This window comes from Vidua chalybeata, chromosome 9, assembly GCF_026979565.1.
Source record: "Vidua chalybeata isolate OUT-0048 chromosome 9, bVidCha1 merged haplotype, whole genome shotgun sequence".
Taxonomy (NCBI): Eukaryota; Metazoa; Chordata; class Aves; order Passeriformes; family Viduidae; genus Vidua; species Vidua chalybeata.
The window spans coordinates 25,722,250-25,747,639 of NC_071538.1; the positions used below are offsets into that span (position 1 = coordinate 25,722,250).

General features: G+C 38.6%; 2 protein-coding genes across 10 annotated transcripts; one reads left to right on the plus strand and one right to left on the minus strand.

Annotated features, from left to right (window-relative positions):
* The first annotated feature begins 362 nt into the window (after positions 1-362).
* Positions 363-9,819, plus strand: PRPF38B (pre-mRNA processing factor 38B). Its single transcript, XM_053950835.1, has 6 exons — positions 363-716; positions 4,062-4,130; positions 4,418-4,569; positions 4,653-4,713; positions 7,258-7,481; positions 7,747-9,819. Exons 1-6 carry the CDS (start codon positions 438-440, stop codon positions 8,600-8,602), a joined length of 1,641 nt encoding a protein of 546 aa, XP_053806810.1. The 5' UTR covers positions 363-437; the 3' UTR covers positions 8,603-9,819.
* FNDC7 (fibronectin type III domain containing 7) lies at positions 7,763-25,360 on the minus strand. 9 transcript variants are annotated; one of them, XM_053950829.1, is made up of 13 exons: positions 24,548-25,358; positions 24,102-24,120; positions 22,119-22,373; positions 21,212-21,472; positions 20,470-20,727; positions 18,930-19,184; positions 17,945-18,202; positions 17,238-17,492; positions 16,085-16,339; positions 15,278-15,538; positions 14,664-14,693; positions 14,065-14,127; positions 7,769-7,849 (listed from the first exon to the last, which is right to left on the minus strand). In XM_053950829.1, exons 1-12 carry the CDS (start codon positions 24,608-24,610, stop codon positions 14,090-14,092), a joined length of 2,208 nt encoding a protein of 735 aa, XP_053806804.1. In that variant the 5' UTR covers positions 24,611-25,358; the 3' UTR covers positions 7,769-7,849; positions 14,065-14,089. The 9 variants fall into 9 exon arrangements, 8 of the variants coding, with proteins under 8 accessions (XP_053806805.1, XP_053806804.1, XP_053806806.1 ...); XR_008432408.1 differs by lacking the exon at positions 14,065-14,127 and adding an exon at positions 13,352-13,596 and having other exon boundaries at positions 7,814-7,849; XM_053950828.1 differs by lacking the exon at positions 7,769-7,849 and adding an exon at positions 13,533-13,596.
* Between the last annotated feature and the right edge of the window lie 30 nt (positions 25,361-25,390).

Consider the following 25,390-nt stretch of genomic DNA (forward strand, 5'->3'; position numbering starts at 1 on the left):
AGGCAGAAGCGGCCAGCGCCAGCTGTGCACCGTGGCCTCATTACCAGCGACAAGGGACCGAGGGGACCAGTTTTCAACTTTGTTAAACCCAGGGCTTAATTTACTGAACTCCGTGTGACGATGTCAGCAGCTGCTCCCCTTCGGGTCACAGAGTCCCCTCGCTCTCCCCGGCGGTGATGTCCCGCCCGCCGGGCCCCCGGGCTGCCGCGGGGCGCGGGCGGGCAGAGCGGCGGCAAACAGCCGGGCTGGCCGCGGGCGGGGCCGCGCGAAGGCTCCGCAGCTCCCCCGCCCTTTCCCCGCCGCTCCCCGCGGGTCGGTGACGCGGCCCCGGAAGGCGCCGCCGTCACTTCCCCGGCCGCCATCTTGTCGGGGCTGAGGCAGCGCCCGCCGGCCCCGCTCCGTGTGCGCGGCCCGCCTGCCCCGAGCGCCGACCCGCCATGGCCAACAACAGCCCCGCGGTGGCGAACTGCCAGGGGCAGCAGGTGGCCCAGCACCCGCCCGGCGCCGTCCCGCCCGTGCAGCAGCCGCTGCAGAGCGGGGGCCCCAAGCCGGCGGCCTCGGGCAAGCAGGGCAACGTGCTACCGCTGTGGGGCAACGAAAAGACCATGAACCTGAACCCTATGATCCTCACCAACATCCTCTCGTCGCCCTACTTCAAGGTGCAGCTCTACGAGCTCAAGACCTACCACGAAGTGGTGGACGAGATCTATTTCAAGGTGAGCCCGCGGGCCGCGCTGGCGCCGGGCCCGGTTTGGCTGCGGCCCGCGCCTTTTCTCCCCTTATCTTGCGGTGCGGGATGGGAGTAAGTATCGGTTGTGTTGCTGAGCTGGGGGAATACAAGGCTCTGCCTTCTCTGCCTCACCAAAGAGGCGTGTTCCGCGTCGGATTTGGAATTGCCGAGCTGTAAATGGGTTTGGAAGAGGGCAGCGTGAGCCGGGGCGGTGGGGGCGAAATGGCCGTCTGAGGGCTGCGCCTTCAGCCGGAGAGAGCGGGGAGGGCGCCGATCTGTGCCGCCGATGTGTGCCGCCAGAGACCGGCCCTCCCCGCAGCGCGGAGCCGCCAGCGCGCCCCGCAACCGCACGGAAGGGATGGTGGTGACCCTCGGTGTCTGCGTGTGGCTTTCATTCTCAGTTCCATGTTAGAATTCCCTCCTCCGTAACTCAGCTTACAACTTAACGAGTTCATTTTACTGCTTCTCTTGGCGTTAGGTGAGATGTGCTGGGGAGATGAATGGTCTGTATCAGGGCACCTATGTCTCGGTTCTTGTTTTGTTAGCAGGATTGAATCAGTTTTGCACCGAGGCTTCCATCAAGCCACTCTCCCAGGTAGAGGTATGCATAATTAATGCTAATCAACGCAGCCACTTTCTTTGTTCTGATAACGAACCCAAAATTTAGATAATTCAAGCTTAGATAATTCAGTTAGTCACCTGTGTTTTGGTCGTTATTGGCGTATTTTTTCAGGTGAATTAATTTTGCTTGATAATGTTATTGTGTCAGCTGGCGGGTTTCAGTATACTTGAAATAAATAAAATAAAAAGTAAAGGTAGCCTTTTTGTTTCATTTATCCAAGCCAAATCAAGTTACTTAAGGCACCATAATTGTGAAAAATAATTCCCATCACAGTATTTTGAGATTTCTGGCAGTTTGTGCTTACTTATGCTACTGTTTTTTCATGTAAAGGTAGCGTTTCTCTGCCTGTGCTCTGTCATTTGGAGCTGATTATTTATTTCTCCTAATACTTAGTGTAACATACATTGTCAGCAACATCTCTCCAGTTAATTTACTACATGCTGCATGTGTGAGAGACTTATGACTATCTGAATGGAAAGTAGCAGAGCTTACTTATGCAATTGATTTTTAGAACCGAAAAAGTTATGAAAGAAACATATTTTCAGAAAAATTGAAAGCTTACTGTATTTTTAAAGTGAACCCCTTCAGGTGCACTAATAAGTATTTGGTGAAATTCATCATCTTTGTACTGGTAGAGCTCAGCAGCAGTAGGTCAGATAGTTCATTTGCTTGACCTACTGTTTCATTCCAAAAGTGGTTTTATCTTAAATTTTGGAAGAATTTTGACATGCCATTAAAAACCTGCATATTGATCTGATTTATTACTGAACTTGACAGTTAGTGACTCAAAACTGCAAGCTAAATAAAGAGAAAACTCAGCCCCTTACTCACTCATGAGTAATGGCTGTGAGGGAGAAGAAGATAACCTGATGGTTAAGCTGCTTCATTGATATTAAGATCTGAATTATCTTAATGTTTTAAAATTCCTGAATAATTGATGTGGTTTTTTTCTTTTTTTTAGTTTTTTTGTTGTTTTTTTTTTTTTTTTTTTTTTTTTTTTGTTTTTTTTTTTTTTGTTTTGTTTTGTTTTGTTTTGGCTTTTTTTAATGAGTTGTTGGGGTTTTTTTAAATGACCTGTCATAGCAGCTGTATCTTCAAGTGTATTTGTCTGTCTAAGAAACAAGTGGCTCTTTTAGAAAATATTAGAATGCTGGGCGCTGGATTATGAGGAAAGGTGATTGTAAGTCAAACAGGCAGCTAGTGATAAGGACCATCTTTGGAGCTATGGATTGTGTCCAGATATTTGAATTAATTCACTTGTAATTCTGGGCTCCTGTTTCAGTTCTGTATCTACAAAGTGCAGGATTTCCTCTTTCTTTATCCCTGACCTTAACACCATGTGCATGTCCTCAGCTTCATTTCATGTGTACTTCCAACAAGTTAAGCATACAAATCAGTCTTTGTAGGATCAAAACTTTAATTACTCCTTTTTGAAATGAATATTGTTTTCAGGGTTTTGTTGCTTGTTTTAATTGATATCTGTCAAAACCAACATGTTTACATTGACTGTAATTAAAGTTGAAGACTAGCATTTGTGATAATGTTATACTCAATCCTTTGACTAAAAAATAATTTTCATTTCCTGTGAGAGGCAATACTATATAACCAGAAGGATATACAGTATTATTTATGTAGTATTTATGAACTTCTCATGCTAACAGTACAGGAAGTCATAGTGGATTTTGAATTCTACAGTATTGGCATCTCTCGTGTTTCCTGTTTGGCAAAGACAGCAACTGTAAAAAACCCAAATAAACAGTTCAGCAACTTCTGCTGTTAGTGTGTCTCTGATTTCATGTGGTTGTGTACATAATTGGTTTTATTTCATGTATTGTTAAAGAATCTTAATTTGTGAAGTACCATACATCATGAACTCTTATTCCCCACTGTAGCACCATTGTATCCTTTTTTGTCTTTTACATATACTTGAAGTTGTTGTGTTTAGGAAATATATTTGTTTATTGAGCCAGATATTGCTTCTCTGAATTTCAGAATTTTAAATGTAGCATAGACAATTATGTGGTTCTGAGCTTGTTTATGACTCTTACTGTCAAGTTTTATGAATGGTGTTGATTAACTTTGTTTGTGCACTCATCCCTAAATGTATCTCACAAGATTTGTCTTGGGCAAATTGTACATCCCTGCAGTCTAAGAGAAAAAACATTGACTTTATGTTAAAATACTACCCTTGATCAACATATTTCTTTTGTCCTAATAGTAAGGGATAAAGAAAATAAATCTCTAGTTAAGTTTACTTCAAAAATGAGACTTATAGGAATATGAGACTGTATATTTTGACTTTTGTAACTGTCACCAGCAGTTATCACTAAACTTGTGAGGAGATGGTTTAAATAAAGGCAGTTGTTCAATCTCCCAAGGAAATAGTAATGATGGGGTTTAGTCATAAAGTATTTGAAAGTACCTGGAGTATAGAATAAGTATGGATGTTTCCTTTGGGGTTATGGGATTTGTTTGTTTTAAATTTCATTCAAGATTTTGGCTATAATTTCTTAATGTGGTAATTAAAATAGCCAAGTGCTTTGCTTTAATGACAAAGTGGACTTGATCTTGAATTTGCTAGAAGACAGTTTTTTAAGATTGGTTTAGGATATCCATTGTTAAATCAGGCTTGTGTGGTCACCTAAACATCATGGAGGTTGTAATTGTAATTTTCTTTCTTTCCTCCTGTCCCCCACCTCACCCTTTCAGGTTACACATGTTGAACCATGGGAAAAGGGCAGCAGAAAAACAGCAGGCCAGACAGGGATGTGTGGAGGGGTAAGTAGAAGTACGTGCCTTCTTAAATTTTTCTGTCTGGTAAATAACTTTTCAAAGCATAGATAAAATGTGCTTGCATGTTAGCTCAGTCTCTAGATATAAAATATTTATTACAAAGAGTAGATTGATTCTTCTCGCTTCCAAAGCTGTAGATGTAAGTAGTGTTACTTTTTCCACACAGGTTTGTTTGTAGATTTAGATTTTATGTTAGTTCATATTCTTTTGTAGGTTTGGGATAATGTCTTTGTGACTTCCTGCATCCTCACTTAACTTTCTGCTTTTGAAAGGTGCGTGGTGTTGGAACTGGAGGAATTGTGTCTACTGCTTTTTGTCTGCTCTACAAATTATTTACATTGAAGCTCACTCGTAAACAAGTGATGGGCCTTATCACTCACACAGACTCCCCATACATTAGGGCTCTTGGATTTATGTATATTAGGTAAGTATCAATATCGTCAACTAATGACTGATCTAATATGCAGAAAGCTGTATTAAAATTTTATATTGTTTTTGTGCTTAAAGGTACACACAGCCACCTACAGATCTATGGGACTGGTTTGAATCCTTTCTTGATGATGAAGAGGTATGTCGGCGAGGGTAATAATTTATTTTCTTTTGTTTCTTTTCATGTTACTACTTTAGGCTTAAACATTGCTTGATAGGGTTTTCTGTAGTTTGAATGTTAAAATGTTATGTTATTGTTTACATTATGTACATTAATTAGTGCAGGAAACAGGTTTGAGCTGGGAACTGGGTGATTTCTCTTAGATTTTGAAGATCTAACAGATTTTTTCATTGGTTAAGATGTTACTGTGTCAGATTTGCAAAACCATGTGGAACAGGTGTACTGAATCAGAATGCAGACAGCAAGCTGTGTGAATGTGTCTTCTGTGTGTTTTTTAAAATCATAGTTACTTTTAGGTAAGCTGTAGTAAGTCACGTGAGTGATAAATTGATATTATCTCTTTATTAATGGAATAGAGCAATTGATGCTTACATAAAAGAGTGGGAACTATATGGTAGAAACCAACATTCACCTTGGAAAATTCTGCCAGAGATCTCAGTGGTTATTATTCATGTCCTGGAACAACCAAATCTAGGATTTCTTCAGAGGAGAAGCAAAAAGCCTGATTACTGCATAAGGTGGCATTATTTCTGGAATCTTAAATGTCTTTGTTAATGGGGCAGATAAAGAGATGAGTTGCTAACTGAAGAACTTCAGTAAAAAGGTTGCATTATTATGCAGTCAGATAGGAGAATACCTTTGATATCCTAGTCCTGATTTACTGTTTGGAGAAACAGCAGGGAGTTGGTGGGTGAGGTTTCTTGGGCTATGAAGTTGAATACACAGTCTGCAATACTGCTGCAAATAGGATTTATTAAGCAGGTTTGAAATTTCATCCTAATTTTAAGACTAGAACAGGAAGGATCACTTGCCATCTTCAGTGTGACAGTAGGCACGTACTTGAAGAAATTTCAAATGTACTTGCAAATGATGTCCAAATACTGATATTAAAAATAGTGTTAATTATACCTGTTCTTAACTGCAATGCCATATATTTATTTTAAATGGCTTCTTTAATGCTAAGTATCAAAAACACTGAGCAAAGGAAACAACTGGTGATTTCAGGTAAACCCATGCTATAGTAGATTTTTAACAAAAATGAAACCAAACTGGACTTGAATCAGTGTAATGTCCTTCTCCCCCAGCTGGGGCTAGCTAATATGAATTCTCCTCCACAACATTGGACTGTAATTTATGAGAAGCGTTGGGTGGCTTCATTCTCAGGGTCCCACAAAGTCAATTCAAGGACAGTAAAGCAGTCACAAGTACGATGCATTGTGCAGGTCTTAACTGGTGCATTATTCAAAGCATATTTTTTAGTCTATGCAGTTCTTGCTGATACTGGGTGTCAAGATGTGTTTATTTCTTGTTACTTAAAATCTCCCACTGTTTTTGGAATTACTGTTTCTTTCCCAGCTGCTATCAGTAGCTTTTTGTTATGTAGAAAAACTGCTTGGGGCTGCTTAAGTTTATTACCAGTCCTGGTCAAACTCAGTAGGTTGAAGCAAATTTTTATATATGGAATTATTTAAACCTACAGGATTTTTTTCCCCTCCAGTTCTTAAATATGTGGAAGCAGTTCATCTTTTGTCATGCTGCTGTGAAAACCTTCCCAGGACACAGAGTTACTTTCAAAATGCTTCTTATGTTTATTTTGTTTAACTGTACGTACTCTCCAGGTGCTACGTTTAACTCCTCTTTTTCTTCTTTAGATCTCTGCAGCGATTATATTTGGAAAAACTGTATATCTGAACACTTAAATGTGTGTGAGTGCAAGCAGTTTTACGTTCAGATTTTCTCTTCCTGTTTAGATAACAAATCTCACTTTCCTTGTGTGCTTGCACTATAGGTTTGGGACTGACAATAGCTGACTAACATGTCCTGAGCTGTGAGAGGGCATAGCAAGAAGGCCTTCATGCGGTAATGACCCTTTTCAGAGACAATGGTCATCATGGATTATGCGTTTCCAATTATTTGTTCATTTATTTATTTTTTTACATATTTCTAAATTAGAAACCTCACTGCTTCATGGCAGTTGGTTTGCTATTGCTTCCAATTCTGCTAGGATGCCATTTTGTACTAGAGGTTTTTCTATGATCATTTTTAGATAGGCAGTAATGTAGTTCATAAATGATTTAGGCCACAGGGTTGGGTATGATGGTACACAGTTGTATATCCACAAAATGGAGTATTAAATGTAGTTTCAGAGGACTTCTCAACTTTGTAGCATTTAAATACAATGCAAGATCCTACCATATAACCAGACTGTGTAAGGGGATTTTGCGTTAATCTCTTCATCGACAGTCCCTTACCGTCCAGATGGCTGCAGGATTAGTATGTGCCTGCATGCATATATATTAAGTCCCATTCCCTATCTGTAACGTTCTGCCAAATCCAAAGGGTGCAGAGCTTGAATTTCTCTAAGGAAATGTATTAGAATATGAGACAAGTAAACTTTCATAATCATGAGACTTCAATAGGACAGTAATGTAGCAGCATTTTTTTTTTAATCAGTAAAGAATATTTTTGACCATCAGGATGTTTTTTGCTTGTATTTTGCAGGACCTGGATGTGAAGGCAGGTGGAGGTTGCGTTATGACCATAGGGGAGATGCTTCGTTCCTTCCTCACTAAGCTTGAATGGTTTTCCACGTTGTTTCCAAGAATTCCTGTGCCAGTCCAGAAAGCCATTGACCAGCAAATTAAAAGCAGACCTAGAAAAATCAAGAAAGATGGCAAGGAGGGGATGGAAGAAATAGATCGGCATGCAGAACGTAGACGTTCAAGGTCACATAAATATTATTTTAAAAATGAATGTTAAAAGTTCAATATTAAACTACTTATTACCGGTAACGTGTTGTCTTTTCACTGAAATAGATTTTAAGGCAACAATTTATGGATGCTAGTGGATTAAAATAATCAGATGATATTTTGTATTTAAGATTAAATACAAGCTCTGTCTGTAAAGTATAAATTGGAAAGAGGATTTCTTAACTATTGAAGGATATGTTTCATATAGATGTTTCATATAGAATATCTTCTATTTTAAAAGGTCTCCAAGACCAAGATCCATCAGTCCCAGGAGGTCTCCCAGAAGATCCAGAAGCAGAAGTCACCATCGGGAAGGCCATGGGTCATCTAGTTTTGATAGAGAACTAGAAAGAGAACGTGAACGGCAGAGATTAGAACGTGAAGCAAAGGAGAGAGAAAAAGAAAGGCGGAGATCCCGAAGTACTGATCGCTCACTAGAACGGAGGCGAAGCAGAAGCAGGGACAGGTACAGAAGCCGGAGTCGAAGTCGTGACAGGAAAGGAGATAGAAGAGACAGGGATAGGGAGCGAGAGAAAGAAAATGAGCGGAGTCGGAAAAAGGAGAGAGATTATGATAAGGAAAGAGGTAGTGAGAGGGAAAAAGATCGATCTAGAGAAAGGTCAAAAGAAAGGAAAAGTAAGGGTGACACAGAGGAGAGGAGACACAAGGATGACAAAGATGAGAAGAAACACCGTGACGACAAGAGGGATTCCAAAAAAGAGAGAAAGCATAGCAGAAGTCGAAGCCGGGAAAGAAAGCATAGGAGTAGGAGCCGAAGCAGGAACACAGGTAAGCGCAGCAGAAGCAGGAGCAAAGAAAAATCAAGTAAACATAAAAATGAAAATAAGGAGAAGTCAAATAAACGAAGTAGAAGCAGAAGCAGAGGAAGAACAGATAGTGCTGAGAAGTCCAGAAAACGAGATCAGAGTCCCAACAAAGAAAAATCTAGGAAGCGTAGCAGAAGCAAAGAACGTTCCCACAAACATGATCACAGTGATAGCAAGGACCATTCTGACAAACATGATCGTCGAAGGAGCCAAAGTACAGAACGAGAGAGCCAAGAAAAGCAACAGAAAAACAAAGATGAGACTGTGTGAATTCTTTCAGAAGTGGATCACATTGAATCCTATAAATGTTTGATTAAATCCTGCTTATTTTTTCTTAAAGTTGAGATTGTGCAGTAGTTGATGAGCACTCTTCTCCAACCTCCCTCTAGGCTGCAGATTGTCATTTCCTATTTTCGGTAGGGAAGTGCCTTTGTAAACCCATTCAATGCATTGACGGTTTCAAACCATTTGTTTAGTTTAATTTGTAATGCCGAGATTGTTCTTGCATTTTTATTGTTCAGATGTTTCTGAAATGTACAGTCTGTACATATGTCCTGAAAATGTTTTAATTCCTTTGGCATGGTTGCCATGTTGGTTAAATTTGTATGAGGCAATAAACTGCCACTAATTATACTTTCCTTTTGTAGACGTGGAATTATGGTTTGTATCCTGAAGTTAGCATGGCTGTGCTTTCCATAATAGTATGGCTTTTAGGGATGGATCTGGAATGTCTATTATAGCTGAGATATTTATGTGCGTACAATGTACATTGGGGGCTGCAGATTTAGAACTAACATTTATGTCCACTGTACCTGCTGTTTTGTCCAAAGCTTTTAAAATGTATTATGTTGATCACCAGTGGTGTTAAATTGAGTGGACTTTCAGAGATAGTGGTTTTGATGCAAGGATTTAGATTATGTTGGGGCTTGTTTAGTAATTCTGTAGAAAGGCTACCTCAAGCAGACACTGTAAAGGTTGACGGATGAGTACCGTAGCCATCTATGCATTTTATTTGTTTGAAGAAAATCCATGTAAGCTTCCTTTTTTTTAAAAAAAACACAGTTTATCCATTTGTGGTCCTTTAATGTTTTTAAGCAGCTGCACTCTGTCATTTATGATAATCCTGGGCTAATAAAGGCATTTAAGATGGGAAGAGGGAGGTAGGAAGAAGAAAAATATCACAAAGGATTTCAGTTTCAAGCTTCCAAAGCATTTTATAAGTGTAAACATTTAAAATAAGAATTAACTGATAGTGTCCTTTTTTAATTCATATTTTCTACAAATAGTAAAGATCACAGTTTGTGCTGAACATTTCATCTGGCAGATTTTTTTTAAAACAGGTTGTTAGAAGGAAAAACCAAAATGCATTATAGAAAAAGTTCATATCATTAAAGTCCAAGTCTATTTCATAGATTATTCTGATGACTTGTATACTAAGTGAGGAGAACCATCTGGAATAAACTCTCAATTAATTCCTTTGTATTGAGTGTCAGCTTTTCCCTGCACGTTCATTGCCAGTTAAAGAGTGCTTCAGTTCCTCCACATTTTATTTTCAGATCAAGTGACACTTTGTATGAGTAAGGGATTTTATGTAATAAGTAACTTAGAACGAAGATGTAGCAAACAAAAGAAATGCCACAGCCCCAAGATAGGAAGAATGTGAAGTGGGAATCAATCATGAAGTAACCTGAGGGTAGAAATACAATATTTGTGCCTTTTTTTTGCTTCTGTGTGATGCAGGTCATGTAGGTATATTTCATTTTAAACATTCAAGGAAAGCAGTGTTTTGACTTCCAACAGTATACTTCTTTCCACAGTATTCCAAGAAGAAAACTTTTTTTCTTCCTCCCTGCTCTTCCTGTTTTCTGAACTGTAATGGTCTTTATCACCGTGATCCTTAGTAATCAACATTTTTTAGTACTGACATTGTTACGGTTGTCTGCTTATTATTTGTGTTACCTGATTTCAAGTCTGAACTTGAAACAAAATTTAAGCTTCAACAAATTCATTCCCTTGCAGTGTAAAACTAAAATACTGAGCTTTCATTTAAGATTGGAGAAGAAAAAAAAATACTCTGTCTAGTAGATAACTAGAACTGTCTCTGCAGTCTGCCAAGGAATTGCATGGATTCTGTCCAGTAAGGGCAACTTTAATTTATTTTGTGTCTAGAGGGCTTCTTTTGGCCTTGTTTTTAACCTTCAGTTTCTGAAACAAATACGTTCTTGGGCAGAGAGGCTGCAGAACTAGTGTTTTTTCAGGGAAAATTGATTACTGATTTCCAGTTGTTCCTTCAGGGCTCTTCCTCTTCTGAGACTATTGGGCAATACAATGAAAGAATGGTTTATTTGCAGGAAAAAATGCAGGTATTTGAGAAAGTCTTTGACCTGAATGTGGACAAGCACTGTCTCACTACAGCAAAGATGGTGAATATTTTGATACAGCTTGTGCAAAGACTGGTTCATCCCAGTATCTCTTTACAAGTGCAGTAATTTCAGGACTGTGCTTTTATTTTCCTATTTTATAAGTAGTCTAACCTGTGAATTTAATATGATCGATATTATGTACTTGAGTTGGCAGTGTAATGGACAGCACAATATTCACTGCCAACCAAGACCTGTGAAAATTACTTGAATCAAGACACCTTGGGATTTACTTTCATACATAAAGTTTTACAAAATTGTCCTTGGGATTTACTGTCATGCAGCTCTTCAGTTTGTATCCAGGGTCGCTTAATTCCTTTTTGTCTTTCTAATGCCATTTTATTATTTCATGTGCCCTTCCTTAAAAAGCAGAAGGAACTGCAGGGCTGTGAAAGCAGCTCTGATGAGCAGGGGTGAGCTAGTGGAGGCACCAGTGCTGCCCACTCTGGTGCAGTTGTTGCAGTGCAGTACAGCTGCACTGGACATTCATCTCAGGGGTATTAGAAGAAAATTTCTGCCAATTTTAGCTGGAGGAGCTGTGTTTGCAGAGCTGTTGTCTCACAGTGTGCACTCTTCAGTTCTCAGGGAAAGTGACCATGACCGAAGCACTATGAACCTGAAGTTTCCATAGTCTGCCACGTGTCCATAATAGCCTAGGATAGTTATCCCTGTGAAGCCTCATCTGTTTTGGAAATTTCCTGTGGCTCCAATGCTAAGTACTGGAATAGTAATATTAGTAGCCTCCTACAGCATACAAGTTCCCCTCTTTAGGGGAACCTGAAGGAATTTGATGAATTCTACTGGCTTTAGATGTTTGAGCCCTTTGTCCCACAGTGAAGCACATGTAGCTTTAAGTATGGATGACCAACAGCTATTAAGCAGGGTAAAACAGCATTTAAGTGCCAATTTTGATGTTTTGCAATGAGGTTGTCATTTTATCTCTTTTACTCTTTACCAGCAATAGTTAAAAGCGGTAAAACACTGAATCTCAGTAAATTTGGGTCGAGTCTGACATCAGCTGAAGGGTAGATTTTTGCGAGTTCCTTCCGTGGATTGAAATCTAAGTTTTGAGCTATTATTCTTAGTCAGATGAAATTTAAAACAATGTATATTTTAAACAATAGATACAATTTTTTTTGCAAGTGTTCATATTTGTGTAATTCCAACTAATACATCTTTACTGTTATGCATTGAATTTAAATTTTTAAAGTAAACATTAATGAAGTCGCCTACTGTGAAATAACCTAGGTGGTTTTAATCACCTGATTTGTTAGTCCACATGATTTCACAGATACTGCTCTGAAAGCATCCATTTTAGCATATCCATATGCTGCCTGCCTCCAAGCATTCAACAAGAATTTTCTTGGGTCTCAAGTCCTCTTTCAAGAGATAGTGGGGTTGGGTTATTTGGGGCTTTTTGGTAGGGTTTTTGTTGTTTGTTCACTTGATAATTTTATTGCTTGGGTTTTTTTTGTTTCATGAAGTCCAGAGCTTCATACAATTAAATAGTACAGAAACAGCATCTACAAAAACATGGCATCTAATTGGTCCTTTCCTGTGATCTGAAGCCAGCATGACCCATAAAAGTGTGTTTACCTCAGTCTGGAGAGAACCTGCAACCAATCCTGACCAAGTTTTAAAACCAGCTCAGTGAATTCTAGTGCTGTTTCACACATCAGCAGTGTTAACTATTAGACCATTGTTATTAGACAGTGTCTAATGCCTGAATAACAACACCTTGAGGTTACAACGCTGCCATAGTAGGAGGTGTGTATCTGGCTCAGTCTGCGTTGCTTTTCCTCCCTCTTTTGCTAGTTGTATACATCTGCGGCCCAGTTTTTTCGAGCTGAATCAAAGTGTTTTTTTCTTGAAATCATGACTCCTCTTCAGCTTTTTGCCTTTTTTCCCCCAACAAACATACAAATAATACATTCTGATACAATTACAATTCAGTGACAAAAGAGAGAGGAGCTGATGAAAATAGTACTACAACATTGTTGCTTGTAGTGTGTAATTGAGGCGTTAAGGTGTGTATACCAGGGAGAATTAAACCAACAGTTTAGAATGGCTTAAAGTACATTACAGTTACTATTAGAGCATGGAATTATCAGAATTGCTTAGGTGAAAAGAAGTAGTTTGGGGCTTGAATTTGGTTCCAAAAGAAACTAATTGCTTTAGATCTCTAAAAACCCAGTTAAACACACTGTGGTGACAGTGTTTGGCAATGATGTCTGCAAAGAAGAAATACTGACATAGAACCCTCAAGAAAGAAGGCAGTTTATTTTTTTTTTATTAAGTGAGAAATAAAGCCAACTTTCTATTAACTAATGCAGAGCAGTTTTAAATAATGCTTCCTAAAGAGAGACTTGCTTGATCGTGACTAAATGCAGATCATGTTTTAAGAAGCAGCATACAATTCTTGGGCCATCTACAAGCAACTTACTGAAGCGTGAGATTCCCTTGAGATTTTGTGCAAGTGATCAGAAGCATTGGCTGAGATGCTTAACACCCAATGTGTTCCCTGAAGAATCAGGGACACTGATAGTGTCTGTTTTTATAAGCTGAAAATAGTGCTAAATACCCTGTTGTCTTTGGATACCTTTGTACACATGAGCTTCCAAAGACTCTGTTAGATGACACACGTGTTTGTAGAACCATTGACCTTCAACTTTGGTTTCAAAGTCAGCTGAAAAAGTAACCACTGTGGAGTATGAGAGAAGGTCCTGCCTGGATTAGGTCTCAGATATGGCTAGGTGTTCAGCTTTCCTGCTCCCAGTCCTCAAGCAGCTGTGAATGTTGCAGTTAAACACAGATGTGTCTTTCCAGCTTCAGGCGGGAAAAAGACTGAAAATAACATTTAGGGAAAATGGTGCTATGAACAATCTTAACATCCAGGATAGCAGTAAGTGAACAGCAACAAAAAGGAGATCAACCTTAGGGGAAAAAGCAGCAATTTCTTGGCACTCCGCTGAGACAGGAGCAGAAAATAGTCCAGAACACCAGGAGAAAGTAAATGAGTGCTGAAGAATATTTTTATCTGTTTGGATTTTAAGGGCTTTTCTGGGGAATTATAGCATAGTGAAGTGAAGGCTTAATGAAGTTAAAGAAGTTTGGTACAAATGGAGGAGAGGACAAATCAGTAGTGCTAGTAGAAATAAATGACAAGAGATTTCAGAGGTAAATATGATGGATTTAACAAACAACTTATCATATACAGGACTGGTGAAGCAGTTCCCTCCAATCCCAAAGATCTAATCAGCAGAAAAGTTGGATTCATACATTCTAATAAGAATTGTGATTCTTACAACTTACCTCCTTATCTGAACCAGAATTTCATCTAGATGTGTTTTGCATTGCTCTTTCCTCTATAAATAACTATAAAAGAATTTGGAAAGTAAGACAATTCCAGTTATGGAAAAGCAACTGTCTTGAGAAATCTTGATTTTAGTGGCTGCTTTTGAAGTTGTTTCTAGCAGTTTACATAGGCAAATAAAACACTATCCTGCTGAATCCCAGAAGAAATAAGGTAGAATAGATTAAGGTAAGCCACAGTTTTTTTTTTTACCTTTTTGAAAATAGAAAGCAGAAGTGCCACTTCATTTGTAACGGGATGTGCAAAGGCTATGAAAGATAATCCTGCCTTTTATTATGTACTATCAAATTAGTAGTAAGTGTTGTGACCATGCATGATAGTATGCAGGCCACAATATAGGTAAGGTTTTGGTGTTTTTTTAAAATTATACATTATAAAATGGGGGAGGCGATGAGATAAACCTGTATAACACTACCAGAAGCCTTCACTATCAAATCTATATGTTATAGATATGCATATGTTATATGCATCGTATTTGAAGATGATGCAAAAATATTCTATAAACTTCATGAATTTTTAATGAACGTACTGCTCTTACCCATTCCAACAGAGCTTCCAGAACAGGTGACTGAAATGACATGAAACAGTGGTACAAGTGTTAGATGTCAGGTTGTAAGCTGCAAAACATTATTAGTCTGCAGTATGTAGTCCATCTATGTTACTATGCAATCCCATCAGATAGCAGTAGTTTTATAATGGATTAAATCCATGCCTTGGGAAAGGCTAAGTAATTTCCTCCCCTTTAAACAATTTTTACTTTAAAAATGTGATTAGGAGTATTCATTGCATTTATTGATTTGTTTCTTTATTTAAAAAATACATTTAAAATGCTCATTTATTTGCTTCTATATTCTAACCATTCCTAACCTCCCAACTGAACATAAAGTTTTCTATAATTAAGTTTTCTATATTCACCAGGATATGGGTGATCCAGTTAAGAGGCACCTGTGTAGATAAATGTGCCCAGACCCAAAATGCTGCTGTGAAATTCCCACCAGATATTGCAAGACTGCATTCATAAAATTTACTCTGCAGTCAACACTAGAGCAGGAAAGTTCTATTGCATGCCACCTTTACCTGCATAACTTTGGATTACATTGTAGCCATCTAGCATGGAAAAAAAAAAAAAATTCAAAGAAATTTAAATTCTACCTGAATATATTTTCTTAGGACAAAATGTGAGCTTTGGCCCCTTGTCTGTCACTGGAGCTACCACCACAGTGTAGACATCCCCACAAGGTATCTTGGTGATATCACAGTGGCTCAGACCCGAACTGGGGGTACAGCTGAAATTGCCCTTTGAGCCATGTAAATCAGCGTTGTACTTTATTGTTTCATCAGAAACTCGCCAGAACACCCTGATGCCATTGTTGCTGAGTCTATAGAGCTTCACCCCAGAAGGGCAGCAAGCACCTAAGTAAGAAACATTAATGAGCAAATTTTGTGAACTCACAATGTATTATAAATTCCTAGAGTGCAGTTTAAACCAGATTACTATGTTTACCAGCATTTCAAAGAGAATATTATTCTTTCACAAAGCCAAAATAATTCTTGAACTGAACTAGAAAAGTTTTATTAGAGTTGTTTTATGGAGATGGAGTTCAGACATTGTCTTAGATGTTGGAATGTTATTGCTCTCACCTGGCATAAGACCTACCTTAGAATGCCCAGAATCCTTTTGAGTTCTCTAAAATTTAATTATGCCATAGCATAATTTAAATTTAAAAACTGTTTCTGGAACAATATTATTAGAACTTTATATGGCCAACTGATGGCTGTCATAAGAACAGGTCTTGATTATATGAAAATAATCTGAAGTGCAATTATTTAAAGAGGGAACTGCAGGTGTATTAGCTGTGTGTTGAATTTCAGCTGTGCTATTTTTATAAGAGGAACACCACAGAAAGTACATTGTCTATCGAGTGTTCTTCTTCCCAATTGCAGCTACACTTTACGTACTTGAAGAATATCCCTGATAGGTGCAGCTGGATGTCAAACCCGTCTCACTAATGGCTCTCAGAGACACTGTATAGTTGGTGCCACATGTGATACATCCCAGGAGACAGTAGGTCTGAAGTGTGTGACACTTTGCCTGTCCTTTTGGAGACTCCAGGGTTGTTACATATGTTTGTGCGCCCCTCCCAACAGACCAGCTGATATTGGTTACCGACTGTGTCACTTGAGTTAGTATCAGGTCATTAGGGCAACAAGGAGCTGAAAGAGAACAAAAAACAGAAAAGTGAATTCTGTTTTGTACCTGGAAAATGGAAGGTATTTGGAGGGTTGCAGGTAGAATAGTACATAATCAAGATTAAAGGAATGAAGAAGTGCATGCTAAAAAATAGTCAAGCATGCTAAAGCATGCTAAAAAATAGTCGACTCTGCTGGCAAGCCTCTAATAAACAGAATGTCAGCGTAAGATCAGTTTGTCTCTAATTGTGGGTTAGAACCCTGGAATTACCATAAAATGATTGTTCACCAAGATTCTAAAAATTACTAAGATTTTTCATCAGAATATCAGATTACATCTGTAGTTTAATTAAACTGGGTCTGTCTCTACTCCTCAAGTCATATATCTCAGTCCAGCTCTGTCTCTGTTTAAAGTCTCTTCCTCTACAATGTAAAATGACTGCAGCCAAACTGCCTGTTAAAAATAGATGCTGGTGTATATTAATCTCTGTCTGGAGAGGTGGTAGAGGACATAACCTGTTAGCAAATTAATAGCAGGAATAGTGGGTAGGATGTTCTTTAATCTGTTCTTTACAACTGCTTATTTGTTGACATGGAGTTACCTCATTGCCTCTCCTGGTAATACTAAATATCAAAAAGCTGACAAGGAAGTTATGCATTGCATTAGTGGCTTATGTTATTACATTTTAGTTAGCTGTGCCAGAAGATAATTAGTTCCTCTAAGGCCTCAGTCTGAGGCAACTGCCAAATGACCCTTCCTTGTCACACACAAAGATACAGACAGGTTTACAAAAAGGACATCTAGCAATACATAGTACAATGTGCATATATTGTAAATAAAAAATAGCCAAAACCATAGAGTCATAGAACTATTTTAATATTATGCTGCTAAGTATGTTGAACTATATACATTTCTCCATACCTGTCTCTAAAGGGATACTGTAGCTTGGTAAGCTCTGTCCTGCTGGTGATCTTGCTATAGCACTTACAGAAAAAGCAGATCCACAGGGAAGATCCATTAGGCTACAGGAATTCCTGGTGCTTGTGCAGTGCCAAAGTCCAGCCTCTCCTCTGGCAGTGACAACATACATAGCTTCTTCATTGTTAGGTTGCCACTGCACACTGATTACAGATAGACCCTCCTTCGAGATATTTTTTATTTCAGGACTGCAGGGAGCTGAAATATTTCATATTACTAGTATTTAAACAGATTGTTTATGCATACTATATAAGTTACATGTGAAAATTAAATTCCAGTTAGAACTGACAAATTACTTCAGAAAAGTGTATGATCTTTATATGCTTTATTCCTGGTGAGAATTTAGAAATTGTGACAGAACAAACATAAGGATTTTGTGTATAAATTGCAATTCTGATTTTCAAAATACTGGAGCTATCAGAAGCTTTCAATACAAATTTGATATAAATTCCCCTTCTTATAGTGTATTATTAAGGACTCTTAATTTTGGAGTTGCTAGTGTTTTAGGTTTTTAATAAATTTTTATCAGTAAACTTAGAAAAACAGTTAAACAGCAACTTAGCACTCCAGTAATGTTTTTCATCCACAAAAATCATTGTGGTGTATAATAATGATTTCTTCGGCTAAATGAAAATGAGTGATCTCACTACCTGTTGCCACGTACTGAGGCGCACACGAGGAGCTGCAGCCCCGGGCCTCGCTGAAGGAGTACACGGTGATGGTGTAGGGGGTGCTGCACTGCAGAGCCGACAGGGTGCAGGCCGTGGCCGTGTCCCTGCAGAACACCACACTGCTGCCGCCAGCTGCTCGAGTCTCGTACAGATCAGCGCCTCGCACAGGAGCCCAGGTGACCCGCACCGTGTCGCTTGATATGAACACGGCTCTGAAGTCACTTGGGCAACAAGGAGCTGCGAACAGAAAAGGCAGACAGGGAAACCCGAATGGGAGTGGAAAACTCGTGCAAATAAAGGCCTGTTTCATTTATCTGTGTGCTTCTTGTCTTCTCCAAAGTTGACCAGTACTGTGCAAACAGCCTAATGAATTCCAGGTTTACTTCTTAAATTAATTCAGTAACACTCCTTCCAAATTGATAGCGTTTACTATTATAAACAGTAGAGTACTAGTGTTTATGTCAGACACAGGAATTATGCATATTCTTGGTTTAAAATTTTGAAGGTCTAGAGGTTAAATAACAATGTTCTTCTCAATTTCCCATTGAACTTACTATTTTTTTTTCATTTTCCAAGTATGGAAACTCCCTAAGAGGAAGTTGAAGACTCTGGTACACTTCCTGAGGTGAAAGTTAAAAAAACAAAAAACAAAAAAACCCAGACAGGACTAGAGTTCAAATGTTATGCCAGGTCTGTGTGTTATTCATATGTCCTTGCCTGATGATTGTGAATTGTTAAACTGCTTTTAAATTTGTATGCATGTTGTTGCACTTGACTATGCAAGTTAAATTTAATTGCAATGTGAACTGTTTCTTTTTCTCTGACAACCTTTTTGTGTTATTCCCAAAACCTGAATAAAAATAGAAGTTTAAGTCATTATCTTCCCATAGAAATGTCCAAACAGCTCTACCATAAATACAGGTAAAGGATCCAAATGAATTTGCAGGAATACATGGCTACTTACCAGTAGTGTAATTGAGTACATCACCTGAAGGACTCTGTCCTGCCTTGTTATATGCAAAGACACTAATGAAATAAGTGAAACCACAGTCCGACTGGAAATGGCATTGAGTATGTGATGTGTTGCAGTGCACTTCCAAGCCATCATCACTCTTGACAAAAACCACGTAATAATGACCCAAACTGACGCTAGACCATGATACCAGCAAGTGACCTGGCTCATCCTCCTCAATTGATATGTTTACTGGTGCGCAAGGAACTGAAAAAAAAAAAAAAGAAAAAAAAAAAAGAAAAAATTCTCAATACAATTCTTTTTTTCTTTCTTGAAGTTATATTCTTGGGGAATAAATGAAAATCAGGGATATATTGAATTCCATAAAATATAGAATTATTCTACTCAGCTTGAACAGTTGCTCTGCATTGATCAAGAAAACAGCAACTTAGCTGCCTTTACAGAGGTTGCTGCTTATATTTAGATGACAAGTGGGTATGATTTTTACAGAACAAAATAGATGCTACAATCATGTTTTACAGAGACATCTGCTTAAAGGAGCCCCCTGAACAAGAAGTGACACCAGGCAGTATTTCAAAAGAAACTGGCACAGTGTGTGCTCACAAATGGTAGGTTTGGATGATAATTGGAATACTAGCATGAATAGCAGTTGGCATCTGAAAGCCGCTATATGTGAAAACCCTTTATATTTTTGTATAAAATTTACTGTCTGTGTCTGAGTAGAACTGTCCTTTGCTTAAGTTTCCTTTCTGTTGGCATTCCAAAATGCCACATTAAACTGCAAACTTCGTGGCTTTTGTTTAAATAACATTTACTTTCTTTCTGTTTCAGTAAAGTGCAGCTTGCTGCTATTAGAATGAATGTATGTGATCTAGCTGAAGCAGTGTTGGCTGAGATTACAGCCCACAGCTTAATAGCTGTCTCTTGCATAAGGCTCTCTCAGGCTGTTAGATGCACCACAGAGTTGCTCACATGACTGATCTCCTATCAAAACTCAAAATGAAGCAGATTACATCAAATAACTAAGTAAATAATGTTGTGTATTTCAAGAAGCATATAATCAAAAATAAATTGTTTAGATTTTGATTACATGGGCAGTTCATCTAACATGTCAGGAAACAACAATTTCTGACATGGCAGCGGTGCTGTAGCTGAACTGAGCAAGCTATTGTCCTGAATATGGTTGATGGTTTCTTAATTTCTAGTGATGTTACTTGGCTAAATGTGCTTTTGTTGACCCCCTTTGTAATTAACAACTTGATGTGGCCCAGAACAGTTCTATGCTCAAAGGCAGTCCTTAATGCCATTTCATCACAAATTTGTTCCACCACCGAAAGTTTTTGTCACAGAAATATGAAGAATTTTTAGGCTCTTACCCCTACAATAGAAAAGTATATAACATGATTCATGAACAAAGGTCAAAAGCAGAACTATTTGAGAATCACCTGTGAATTGCAATGGACTCATTTACATTTGAAATTAAAGTAGATGTTAAAATGCCATAAGCTACAGAAGAATCAGTGACACATACTAGTTTTTAAGCTTACGGCCTCAGTAGGTTCACTGGATCCAGCATCATTGTATGCTGTGACAGACACATAATACTCAGAGCTGCAGTGGAGGGATGGCACCATGCAGGAGGCAGACGATGTGTTACACCTCAGTTTCAGGAGTCCACTGGAGACTGTGACACTGTAAGTTAGAGCTCCTTCTGTTGGCATCCAAGAGACAACAGCTCTTAAGGCACCACTATTGAAAGCTACTTTAACATCCACTGGTGCATTAGGACCTATGGTATATCAATTTGGAACACATAAATATAACTTAGATTATGGCCTACAGACATGATCTCTTTCACAGCTTGCAATCTAAATGCATTTTTTGAGTGCAAATCTTACCCTCATTTATATTAAAATTACATTTTTAAAAAGAAATAGTTCTAGTTGACCACAGCTGAAACTCCCTGCTTATTTGAATATTTGCTTCTCAAAAAAAAAAATCCTCAAAATCAGTCTGTGCTTGTGTAACCCTTATCCAGACCTGTCCTAAGTACAACTTTAGTGACAGTAGTTGCTGTCTTTACCTCAGTAATGTTCACTAAACATAGCCATGTCATCTGAGCTTTCATAAACTTTTAGATGGGGCAAAAGTATGATCTGAAAATCTACTCAGTGCCTTTGAAAAACATAATACAATCACACATACACATAAATACTTTCTGGTATTGTTGTTCTTAGAATGCTGACTTAGTTTCAGAAAAGAAAATTTCTTACTTGTTCTTTGGTTATATGTGAAATCATCTCCAGGCATTCCATTGGCATTCCAGGCATAAGCCTTGATAGTATAGAGAGTTCCTGGATCTAGATTTGTAAATATCAAGGAGGTATTGGTGGTGTTCTGCTTCAGCATTCTGCCCAAACCGTCTGATCTCACGAGTGACACAGAGAATCCAGCTGCCATATGCACAGCTTTCCAGCTCACTGCAATGGAGTCACAACTCGGAGAATGAACAGACAGAATTGGAGCAGCCAGGACTGTTGAGAAAGAGCAAAATTATACTTTTGGTTTTTCAGGACAGCTTGAAAAGGCCAAATTTGAAATGAATATACAGAAAAAAAAATAATCACTAACCCTGAGAGACAAATTCAGTGACAACAAAACCAGAAAAAATAAATTAATGCAAGATCAACAGAACAAATTTGGAAAGTGATTTGGTGCATCAATTATTGTATTGCATGTTTTGTGAAATGAACAAAAGTTGTACAGAAAGTGAGAAGGCTGCATGTTTTGAAGAATGAAAATCACCAAGAAGATATTGCATTTCCTCTCCTCTAAATTTCACATTGTCTTACTATCTTATACTTTTGGTTGTTTCTTCATTTTTTCTATTCCTTCAAGTTATGCCTTTTGTTAAAGTAAAATACATATATTCATACAAATTCTAGTGAAACTCCCAACTGAATTTTTAACTCACTGTACCATCATAAAGTAAACCATTAATTCAGACTTTTGTCCTGGTCATTAAGTCAGATGGCTGAATTCTAGTCCTCAAAAACTGAAAGAAGAATGTGATCAGTACAATTTAAAATAAAGATTATAATAATTCAGGACTGATACATGCATGAATGCTTTATGTTATAGTAACATTACAGAATTTGAAATAAGATTTTGAAAGCCCACCTGTTTTTACTTTTCTGAAAGGTGAAGGCTGGCTTTTTCCTCCTGAATTTATAGATCTGACAGTGATTCGGTACAAGGTGGCAGGCTTCAGTCCTGTCACTGTGCCTGGAGAATTTTTCACTATAGTTTCAACAAAGGAATCTCCATCTTGTGCAGTCAGCATGTAATTAGTAGCCCCAGGTACTGCTCTCCATTCCACTGTGATACTGTTGCTAAGTTTTGAATAAGCTTGGTCAATAACAGGTGTATCTGGAGCTACAATGGAAATAATGATAGACTGAAGTGGGAAAACACAGTCCTGTGGAATGCTGCATGCTCTGAACATTTCACAAAGACAAAATGTAGGACAAATACTCTACACTTTCTATGAATGATTAAAATGTAAGTTAAATGGACTTTCAATGGACATTAACAAAATACAGAGTCTTGCGATATTCTAGACCAAACTTCATCTTTCCATAAAAATACTCTAATATTCTGAAATCACTGTTGTAAGACCATTATTTAACCTAGGTTTCACTGAGAGGTTCTCCTTCAGAGCAAATTAACTATATTACTAACTAAAGCAATATACAAAGCAATATATACAAAGAAGAAGTGCATGTTTATACAAGGCAGTCTGAAATAGGATGCTGAACCATAGGCACTTCTATATCAAAGCAACATACAATGATCTAGTCTGGAAGGGATCACGGGAACTCACCTAACCCCTTGCTCAGAGCAGATATACTTAGGTATTCAATAACATGACAAATCAAATATTGTAACAATGCACTGGTGTCCTGCTCTGCCCCTCAAAGAGCTCTTCTGTACTGCAGACAAAACTAACTACATCAGTGTATTTCTTAGCCATGAGTAATTTATGTTCAGAAATCAGGATTTGCACACTAAAATCAGCATTTATAAAGCAATTACACATGTTGCAAGGCTGCAAAACACTCACTAGAAGAGAAAAAAGATAAAATGAAGGTACATCCCACATAAAATTAAGAAAAGGAATGTAGAAGTATTTGGGATGAAGTAGGTGACAAACTTCTTCATAGCAAGGCAGCTCATGTGGGATTTGGGAGACCTGAGCAAATATTATACACAGCTGCTCAGCTAAGTGCTAACATAGATATTCTCTGCTGGACTGTTAGCAAGACTTAGACCTGGGTGAGGATTTCCTGCACAGAAATTTTTATGAATTGTTACGACAGACAATATTATAAAACAAACTAAAAAAAAATTATAGTGCAGTATTTTGCTCTACAATTCTGAAAGACCCATCTGCAAAAGTTCCATAGGTGGGGTCAGACAGAATATCTGGGACCATTTCCACAAATGGGGCAAAAGAGGGTGTCTGACTGTAATTGATAAGAAAGTGCTTGGGACTAAGAGCAGATGTTAATGCTTAGTTGAGTAGCTGTGTATTAAATTCCAAAACCTTGGAAATATTTGTGCATGGGAGATTGTGCTTCTTCTGGTGTGGTTTTTATTTTGGTATTTTTGGTTTGTTTGGTTTTTTGGTATTGTTTTGGTGGTTTTTTGATTGGTTTTGTGGGGTTTTTTTATTTTTTTTTTTTTTGAGGGAATGTAATGGAGTTTTCTTTTTATGTTTCTTTTGTTTGTTTTTTAATTATTAAAATATACAACAATTAATTGGTTGCAAATATGGGACTGTGAATCCTATTTGTACCACAGATATATAATGAACAGCAGAATTTATTCATCTGAGTGTTCTCCCTGGTTCACACTAGTACCAAGGTACATGTCTGAATATTTGCATGAGTGTCCAACAGAACTGTGACTCCTAAAACTGAGATTTAAAATTTATAAAGACATCAATGTAGTATTTTAAGCCTGAATCTAACATGAAACAATTTTTGTTTACAAAGCTGCTAGAACTTACAGAATATTTTATTAAAAATCACAAGTGGGTGTTCTCTTCAGACCCATTCAAAATCAGACAGGCAAAACCAAAAAAACATTTTGAGCATTTACCTGTGTTTGCTGAAAATATCTGAAAAGGAAGATGCAACAAAATTAGAAATACAGTGTGACATTTTATTTTGAAAATTAAAAATCTAAGAATGTTAGTAACAACAACCTATAATATTATGTTTATTAACACATTTTGCTGGTATGATGTATTTGCTCAGATTCTTTAAGCATGGAAAGAGTACACAACCAATGAGATTTGGTACAGGTATGCAGATTGTACTGCTTCTGCATTTTCCCCTCTGAACATGCCTATTAATCCTGTTTGCAGTTGTTGACACACTTCAAAAGTATTTTTCAATCATATATAAACAGTGCAACACTGTGATAGTAATGGAATACCAATACGGAAGTGGATATCTGATAGTGCTCCAGCCTAACTTTTAGTTTACTTTTCCGAATACAGTATCATCACTAAAATAGCTGTACAGCAAGTAAGTCGCACTCACCATTTCTAGGCAGCTGAGAAGCACTCCAGTAAACGCTAACGATTTACTTTTTGCACTGCACATCTTGTCAGAACTTCGTTCCAGCTTCGCACGGGGGCGAGCTGAGGTCGATGCCCAGTTCCCCAGCGGTGCTGTCACTGCAGGCGCACTCCCCGGGGCAGAGGAGGTCGCGCTGGGCTGGCCGCTCCTCCCTGCTGGATCACAGCTGGACAGCGGCCACCAAACCCTGGTGACACGGGGCCACCACAGCGCTCGGCTTCTGGCCGCATGGCTGGTGGGGCTCTCTTCCCTTCTCTTACAGGGTGCAGATTCTGTATGGTTTATGCAACTCACAAATTAATTAAGCTAAATGAAATTTGGTCTTCGGCTCATTGTCTGTTGCATTTTTGCCCACTCACAAGGATCTCCTTCTCTGTCGGGAATGATGCCCTCATCGTTGAATGCCCTCCCCTTTGAATGGCACACCGCCATACAGACTGGGAACTAACTATTCTTTCTTATACCTGGCGCTGTAGAAAGAGAAATTTTCCTCGCATTCCTTCATATTTGTTCCGGCTGCTGATTCCCCTTTGAGAACACGACTTTATGTCTTCGAACTATAACTTCTGACAGATGATTATAGGCATCAACAGCCGCTATCGTTCTACGTCCCGACAGTGTTTTCCTTGGTGGTTTACACGCATGTCAGCGGGAACTTGGGGGCCGTTTTCGTGAGGGAGCCCCGGTTTTCCCCCAGGAGGACCCGGGACCAGGGCAGGTTACGGGAGCCACCCCGGCCAGGCGGTCTCCAGCTCCCCACACATCGCCAAGGGCGGCCTCGGGGGCCGGGAGCGGCTCCCGCCG